A 9,525-nucleotide genomic window follows, 5' to 3' on the forward strand; every position below is an offset into this window, starting at 1 on the left:
TGGAACCAGTAGACTTGACAGATTGTTGTTTTTAAAAAGCTTAGATATGAAGCATTGGGAACTATAAGCTATGTTATCTACCCTCTTAACTTTTTAATGTAACAAATACATTTAGAAATTAAATATCTTCTTTTATTCTGATCTGATATTTTGATATGGTAATAAAAATAATTGTAATTATCGAATTCCCTGAACTAAAAATTCCTGATTTTACTGATAAGAGATCCCAGAGATTGTTTATTATGGTATCATTCTTGTTTTTCATAAAATGGATTATTATTTACATTGTAAATACAAATTTGAAAAAATCGATTATTTTGAAATCGATATTTTAGACTTCGAATTATTATGAATCGATTTATCAGATTACGATTCGAATCGATTTAAGAATGGATCTCTTTTGGAAAAAATCGTCATCCCTACTGCCATTTTTTGACAGTCCGTTAATATGGATTACGTGACCCAGTTTTGTTTTTAACTCAATTTCGACATTATTGTGGTTTGGAACGTTTTTCTGTAATTACGTCCAATTGTCTTAGCATTATATATTTGCCACTTACTTATATGTACTTACTTAAGATTTTAGATAATTAATAATAATAAAATTAAAAAATAAAAAAAATATCCAGGTGTCGTCGGTAGCACACGAAATAATCCTAGCTCTGTCGTTTGGCTTCTTCTACCCAGTGCTGGGGATGCAGTTTGGTGTCGTCGGAGTGCTATTTCTACCACTAACATCGGCAAGCGGAAGACGATTCCCTACCGTTTTAAATTTTCTTATTTGGCTGTCATTATTTTTTGGAAATGGTAAGGCGTTCATATAGATATATCACTGTCCTGTATAAATACCATTGGACAGGCTGTTCTATTTGTTTGACAACAACTTTTTTGTGCCTATTTGAAGCGCCACTCGCGAGGGCATAGAGAATTAATTTTGACGTATTATGCAGATTTTTTCCATTTTGAATTAATTTTGTTCGCTTTCCGTGTTATTTATACTTCAAGAATCAACGTAATGAAGTACACAATTTTTTCTTAAATAGTTTCCCACCATCTATCGATGTTTGCTGAGGTTGTCATCACTAGTTTTGGTACCGCACTCTCGTTACATGGCCAACAGCGCCAAAATGGTGAATATCAAACAGGCACAAAAGCACTTTGACAGCCGCCAGTCCAGTGCTATATAGTAGAGGTCAGTGAGATATAATATATACTGCCCGGTTACATTATCTCTGGACCTAACGTCGATGACCTCACATCGTCGCATTGTTACGGTGTGCAAAACAAGCATCACTAGGATATTATTATTAATAAATAAACTACGAGTCATTTTTTCTGTGTTATTGATTGATATAAGGATTTGTGTTGTGATGCTGATTATTTTTTTAAAATGATGAAAAATCAATTAAACGATCTAGGTCAGGTACAAAAAATATTTCTTTTTTTGACAGAACTGTTACAGCGACACATCAGAACTATTAATAACAAAAGTCAACACGTAACAATAGAAACTTAAAAATAAAGCTATGATAACACGAAAATATCATGACATGACGTAACGGTAATGAAACTGCAAAACCGTACTTACGCAACAGGTCGAGCGCGGGCGGTGAAAAGGGAGGGGGCGTCACGTTCCAGCGATGTCCAAAGATATTGTGGCCGTGTAGTATAACATAATCAAAACCATTTATTTATTATATTAAAAATAAATACAATACTTTGTTCTATTTCAGGTCTTCTATGGAGTCTTTACCCTATGGAATACTTTGCACGTCAAAACTGTCCACCGTCAGAAAGTGACAGCTTCTTCGTGCCAAAGTCATGGTCATGTCCGAAAATTGTGCTCAAACCGAACTGGACCTTCGAAAACCCTTTCAATGTTATATCTAATAGTACCTTCTTTTAATAGGACCAATAATAGTAAAATAATTCTTATTAGGTACTTACTTATATTACTGCCCCAATCTACATTCAAATCAAATCAAATCAAAATCAGTTTATTCACGTAGGTCACGGAAATGACACTTATGAATGTCAAAAAAAAATTTTTTCTTTTTGAATCTACCGCTACTTCGTAAAGGGTTGAGCTAATGAGAAGAAGTTGCAAGAAACTCATTGTCACTCTTTTATATCAAGATTTACATTTAAGTACATCGATTTACATTTCATTTCAAATTTCAATATAATATGTAAAATGATGCAACAGACACACTCAAACGTCAAATAGTCAATGTCTTATTCATCATATCATTCATCTTTCGTTTCTGTTATTAAAGAACTCTATTATACATATTTACACATAATGTACAATATTATGTATAATTTATAAAATTTAACGTGGTACATGCCTGTCTCACTTCCCGTGTATGTATCGAAATCGTAAGTACATGCGGCGGCCTCTACACAGTAGGAAAGCCAATAGGGACTCACGCGCGATCTTTGTCGTCACAGATCCGACCGATATTTTAAAAATGGAGAAACATAAATTAATTAAAGCATATTAAAGGTCTTTGCGATGCTAATTTAAATTTTTTAAGCTTCCTAAAGACGCTGTAACAAATCTAATTTGTAGTGATTATTATTATAATGAATAACATTAATGATGGCAACCTATTTATTTCTTATATACAAAGTAGGTTTGACTATATCGTGGTCTACCAACGCATACATCACTATCTGCAACTAAAGTAGGTTTGACAACGAAAGAATATTGATTTAAAATAAGAATAACATACCTATTTATGTTATAGAAAAAACTGAGCTTTTTTTATAACATAACCTTATACTGGGTAGGTACAGTTTTAGGTAAATAAGTCAACCCTAATGTCGTGAAAAGAGTTAAGTCACGCGATAGAAAGAGAGGCAACTCTTAGGTGAATAAAAATGTAGGTTAGTAGCGCTGTCCGATCTCAATTACACCTTATTGTATCACCGCAAGAGTGCCTATTTCTTTCATTGATTTTGCGGAGTCTTACTTGTACTATTATATATTCTTTGTACGCGATTAAAAATGTAAAGTGCTGTCGGTTTCGGCGTCACTATGTGAATATACCAGATACTCAAAGTTACACCCAAACTGGAAACAATAAGGATTGAAAAGAAACAATGATTTATTTATTGCAATTATATTTAATAATGGAATACAAAATTTCAAATGTGTATAATTGATTAATAATAAGAAATTAACGTATATCTTCTATCATATCCTAACAATCAACTACAATGGCATAGATACCTTTTCTTCAATATAACATTAAGGGCTAAAATGCAACGGGACACCATGGTTGCGCCACCGTGGTGTCTGTAAGCTACGAAACTAAACACCGTATAGACACCGGAGTCACGACGGGGCTGGGCTGGTCGCGCCACCAAATTGGTTGCACAACAAAAGAGCTGTTTATATTTTGTTGGTAGAGGCGACTGGTTGCGCCACCGTGGTGTCCCGGTAACTAAATATTCTTTCATTTGTCGTATACCTACTATACACCTACATTCATAAAAATTTTTGGACTCATTCATAAGAATACACTATAACAGATACATCTTTTTATAAACTTAATTAATAATAATTGTATATAAAATTAAAGCAATAAAGATAATTCGCAGTAATAAGTCTTTCTTACAGGATACATTTGTTATTAACGTAAATGAATGGTACAATTAAAAATTTAATCTAATAGGCTGGAGAATATGAAGTCGAAAGAAAAAAATTTAATAGGAAAGTATATGTTAAATTATAACTATTCTGCTATAAATCATATTACAATAAACTTTAAAAACATAGTATTTTCTTTTATTAACGCTTCATACAATATGGTGGTGAAATCGGCACAATTTAAAACCTTACTTATTAGGTATTGATATAATAATCAGGGCGTGTTAGATAAGGGACTGGTCACCACCTTATAGACGTCAAATCAAGGCATATACAACTTTAAAAATCACTAATCTTTTAAAAGTACCATTTGCAAACTATTCCAGTGCTTGCTGACGTCACACGTTAATGAGACGAGGTTCCATCCCTATACCAACGCACGAGAGTTATACTGCAGATTGCGACAATCGCCAACAATATGATGAATCCAAGCCAAATCCTGCCGCATTAAAACGCAGTCTCCACATCATTCAAACTGTAGAAAGAGCTAATGTGGTGTTTCCATATCAATTTTACATTGACAACTTCGTAAAAAGGCCGGCTAGCAGCAGCAACTCATTTTTTTTAGGGACGAGATGATAAACAAGTGTACCTATGGTCAAGTCAACTGATGGTAATTGATCACCCATTTTGCAACACCAGAGGAAAAGGAAGAAAAGATGTACGCCCTTTTTTGAAAACAAACAAATTGCTATTTTGAAACACATTAGGAAGTCTTTCCGGTACTGCAATGGCGGAATTCGGCTGCAGGGATCAAGCTAGACACTCACCATTATAAATTCATTACAAGACATAATAAAACGGTACCTCTATACAACACCAAGAGATAAAGCCAGTGATGGATTTAGCGATATCTTTAGTGTTGTAAAATAGCATGAGCTTAAAAAAAATGTACCTACATCGAGCCTCATACAGCATATTTTGGCAAAGTATTGGAAATGAGTTTCTTTTTAATGGGAATAAATGACAGAGCCAGTTGGATGATGATGGCGATAGATGGAATCTTGTGCAAATAGCAGTGACAATAAGATTTCGAGTCCTAGCACATCACAAAACAACCCCAATCATTTCATTTAATCCTCAGGCTATTGCAGAATTAAATACAGATATCGCGCGAGTTGAATGCCGAGTTAAGGAATGCGATAGTGCTGTGACCTAACTATAATTGATGACGATAATCATGAGTGTGTCGATAAATTTAAACAATGCTTCAAGTTTATCATTTAAGAGCCCGTTCACAAGAGGACGATTCGTGTTTGTAGACCAATAATTTTTTTTCACCATTCGTTTTTTTTTTATAGAAGTAATGCTTTTTAAATGCCCATGTTCACACGCTTCACGAATCGTAAAATATGACGGACACGATATTTTATTTAATATATTACTGTATCGTCGTTTAAATGCCCCCTAACCTAATAATGAAATCTTAAGTTTTTGTTCTGCCTTTCTTCAACACACATGCCCAAAACAATTTTCGCAACTACTCGTGCTGGGCGATAATAAAACTCGTTTTTTTGCAACATGATGGGACTCGATCAGTCATTATTAAAATACAAAAATTAAAGACGGGATCGCAACTTTAGCATTAACGCGATAACACGGTAAGCGACGACTACGGTACATCACTACACTGTAGGCGCGCGAGGCGAGGTGTGCGGACAGCGGGGGGTAGATGCTCCCCCTCTCTTTACCCCAGGCCCAGACTGCATTCAACTTGCGCGATAACTGTACATTAGGTTGTGAGTGTGTATTTATATATACCTGAACCTAGCATTGGTAAGGATACTCAGTGATTGTAGTAATTTTACATATTAATTATCTAAGTATATCGAGCTTTGATTTTGAACGAATTATATAAAACTATGTGCAGAAATATTATCAAATGCAAGGAAGATAATTCTTAACATAAACAGTGTTTCTTATGACATTATAATATAGAGTATTTTTTTGTGTTACAACTATTACAGTCTATCACAGTGATTAAATTTAATCAATAATCCTATCTCATTTACTTAACAGTGTTCCAAAATACAATTAAATGTGCTTCATAACATAGGAATAATAAAAAATACAAGTGTGAACTTACAAGATTATTTAAAGAGCAGGGTTTCGGTCCAGTGCTTTGAAGAGAGATGTTGACATCCTGAAAATATTTTTTTTTATTATTTTAGAAATAAACTTTACACATAATCTATCTATATATATAAAAATGAATTGCTGTTCGTTAGTCTCGCTAAAACTCGAGAACGGCTGGACCGATTTGGCTAATTTTGGTCTTGAATTATTTGTGGAAGTGCAGGGAAGGTTTAAAAGGTGAATAAATATGAAAGTGTTCGGACTTAAATAAAAACAACAATTTTGTTTTTACTTTGATGTGTTCCCAATCATTTATTTTGTATGGACATATTTTCTATGAGAGAATTTATTGACACACGGTTTGACAGGTCTGCTGTGAAACAAACAACTTTACAATTAATTTAAGAACAAAGGCATCCCTGTACAGATGTCACATAATGGGAATAGAAGTTGCATTAGCTTGGATACCTAGTCATCTAGGGATAACTGGCAATGAAATTGCAGACTCGTGCGCTAAAGACGCAATTCAGTCTGGAACATTAAAATTTAATTACTGTTTCCTCGAGATCTACGCGCTATGTCTAAACACTTTCTGGCTGATTCATGGAATGCTTTATGGCAAATCACAAAACAAACTAAAGGTATTTCTAATAAATTTTCTAAAGGTAATTCTATGGTTCTATCCAACCCTTTATCCCCTCTAAGCCCTGGTTCTTTCCTCAAAAAAAACAAAATAAACTTTTCACTTCTGTCATCATACGACTTCGCTTGGGATTTGTCTGTTCCCCAGTATTTTTGGCCAAGATCCGGGTAAGGGACCATTCTATATGTGAATGTGGCCTTGAGGAAGGTACTCTTTAACATATTTTTTTCTATTGCCCTAAATTGTCAATTCCTTTATATGACCTTCTACCGAAGGATATCCCTCGCCCCATCAACATCCCTTATCTTCTTACTTTATGCCATTCCCCTTTCATAAAGATTCTCTACAAATTTATCTCCCACAATAATATTAAATTGTAGTTTCTATCATCCATACTTTCTACGCTTCTATTAGGCACATATTCCCACTTACATTCACACATTTCTGCCTTAAACTTAGATTAGATACTAACAAGGTAGTTAATATTGTTGTGCTATGGGTGTTTATTACTCACCGTACTAACTCTTGTTGCCTATTCTTCAGTTCACAAAAAAACCACAGCTATATCAACCGATCATTTCCTTTTAAATCAGCTCTTTATATACTTCCGTCATAATAATTAGTAATGATAAATTGAGATAAGAAATGTATTACGGTCGAACCTACTAAGGTTCAACTAAGAAACCACTATCCTACTCAAAATTTAAACTGTAAGTACTTAATCTAAGTAATCAATAATTCCTAAAAAGAAATTCTAGTACATATTTTCGGTCAACAACATGATAAATTTTATTTCTCTACTCAAAGTGTTGTGAACTGAAACTAAACATCTGTCGGTCGGATATTTACCTACAAATACTGCATTTTTTTAATGATATAGTTGGACAAACAAGCATACGGGTCACCTGGTGTTAAGTGATCACCACCACCCACATTCTCTTGCAACACCAGAGGAATCACTCTTGTGTTGCAAGAGACCGGCCTTTAAGGAAGGTGTACGAGCTTTTTTTGAAGGTACCCATGACATATTGTCCCGGAAACAAATTTTAACAATAGATTCAAATATAATATTATATGTCAACACTAACCATAATTGACTACTAATTAGATTAAACACAATCACTTAAATTAAGTAATGTATGAGTAACAGGAAAAACCACATGTTTAAATGACTGATATCATGTACTATAGAAACTTGCATACATTTTATCTATTTCAACTGCTTCATAAGTATCTATAAAATGATGCAATATATTGATATACTTTGCACATCATATTATATTGGTAAAGCTAATAACCTAATGATGCAATGTCAAAAGAAATTATTGATCTAAATAATATAGTGGAGAAGCGTATTATAATGATAGTAACTTACTTGTTTATCATATGCTTGTATATATACTGCGGAATAACTGTCACATTAACCACAGACGGGCTCTCATCAATGACCTTTGATATCTCCTTATCCTTCATGCCCACAACATTTATCGTATTTATTTCAAGAAGTTGATGATCGGTCAATAAGCCATTACGGGCTGCAGAAGAATCTTTAACAAGACCAACAATGTTGCCATCCTTGAATTGAAAACCAACATGGCCAAGTGAATCTTTATGAAGAGTAATAGTTCTTTCAAAGGGTCTGAAATATAACACAACTTATGTAATTAAGGAAATTATAATACAACTTATGTAATTAAGGAAATTATAATACAGCTGAATATAATTAAATCATTATTGTTTAACTCACAAAAGAACTAGTTTATATCTAGGTCAACATTATAACAATACAGATCTATTTTTAGTTAAAAATGTAAGTAACAGACCTGTCTCTGACCGCCATTGTGATACCGTTCGTTGGTGCCTTTTTCAAAATTGCATGACTCTGTTCCATAGTTAGTCCAGCAAGAGACACACTATTGATTTCGAGGATTTGATCTCCAAATCTCAGCCCGGCAAGTGCTGCAGGGCTACCAGCTTCCACATAGCAGATAAACACTCCACTATTGACTGAATGTAGTCTCAAACCGCACTTTCCATCTCTATCCTTACACATTACTACCTGTCTGATTGCACCAGTGACAGTAGCTTTTGACAGGCTCACTGATTGAGATGAAATTGGTGCTATCATATTAGTATAAGTTGTAGGTGCTGGCTGTGCCTAAAATATAAGTGTATTTAAGGTTAATTATGTGGCCCATCTTTCACTTTAAACCATTCTAGATGCTTCTTACTGCTTGTATCAATTAAAGGAAATAAAATCAATATCACTTTAATAATATTATTATAGAAAATTATGTTGTAAGCAAGCTACCATGTTTTTCAGTTCCTATCATGACATCTGAGCTTGTTTTAATTTTAATAGAAATTGAGTATTTTAGTTTTGTTCCCTTGTAGATATTTCAAGAGAGTTTTGGCTATTTCACCTCACCTAATAAGCACATTAGGGCTGGATTAATCATGTAGAACAAATAAGGAAACTATAACAATGTGTGAAATAATGCAAAACAATTGAACTACTTACAACTTGTACACGGTATTCCGGCATATTGTGGGCTATGACATCTTCAGATAGCTCCAAGCCCATGTAATCACCAAGTGCTGGATATACTGCATATGATGGCGCCGTCGGAATAATTGCATTTGGGTGATTATATTGCGCAGATGCATCTCGAATCGTATGCTGTTGAGCCACTTGAGCTCGTACCATGACGTCAATTTTCATATCCTCAAGGGAAGGATACAAGGCCATGGTTACGACTCAATACGGAGCACACAAAAGAACAATCGCAAAATACCCCAACTTATCCTATTTAGGAATTGGAAAATAATTGCTTTAAGTATGTCTGTTAGCACTTAACTATATTGGAGTCTGGAACTTAGAGGAAGGTATAGTTGTTAGCTAAGAGACCACTGACACTGAGTCACACTCTGTAGCCGTAGCGTTTATAGATATAACAATTTTACGTTTATAATTTTAATAATTTATTTACGTGACGAAAGACTGTTGAAGTATTGACTATGTTCTTTGGTAATGACAATGGTCAATGAGTCACAATATAATTATTATGATATTAAGACGATATTAAGATAAATATTTATAATTGAAAAAAGCAATATTGAATAAATACTATGACAAATTGCGGAACAAAGA

At 33.9% G+C, this 9,525-nt stretch overlaps 2 protein-coding genes across 2 annotated transcripts in view; one reads left to right on the forward strand and one right to left on the reverse strand.

Annotated features, from left to right (window-relative positions):
- Nucleotides 1–2,522, forward strand: part of LOC126970490 (sterol O-acyltransferase 1) — a 50,971-nt gene extending 48,449 nt beyond the window's left edge. Inside the window, exons 9-10 of the mRNA XM_050816426.1 lie at nucleotides 630–807; nucleotides 1,734–2,522. Of these exons, the coding sequence (XP_050672383.1) occupies nucleotides 630–807; nucleotides 1,734–1,906 (351 nt within the window). The 3' untranslated portion in view covers nucleotides 1,907–2,522. The remainder of the gene's footprint in view (nucleotides 1–629; nucleotides 808–1,733) is intronic.
- A 587-nt stretch (nucleotides 2,523–3,109) lies between these two features.
- Nucleotides 3,110–9,525, reverse strand: LOC126970493 (syntenin-1-like). Its single transcript, XM_050816432.1, has 4 exons — nucleotides 8,896–9,525; nucleotides 8,198–8,532; nucleotides 7,750–8,013; nucleotides 3,110–5,798 (listed from the first exon to the last, which is right to left on the reverse strand). Exons 1-4 carry the CDS (start codon nucleotides 9,121–9,123, stop codon nucleotides 5,750–5,752), a joined length of 876 nt encoding a protein of 291 aa, XP_050672389.1. The 5' UTR covers nucleotides 9,124–9,525; the 3' UTR covers nucleotides 3,110–5,749.

Source organism: Leptidea sinapis, chromosome 21, assembly GCF_905404315.1.
Source record: "Leptidea sinapis chromosome 21, ilLepSina1.1, whole genome shotgun sequence".
NCBI classification, from domain to species: Eukaryota; Metazoa; Arthropoda; class Insecta; order Lepidoptera; family Pieridae; genus Leptidea; species Leptidea sinapis.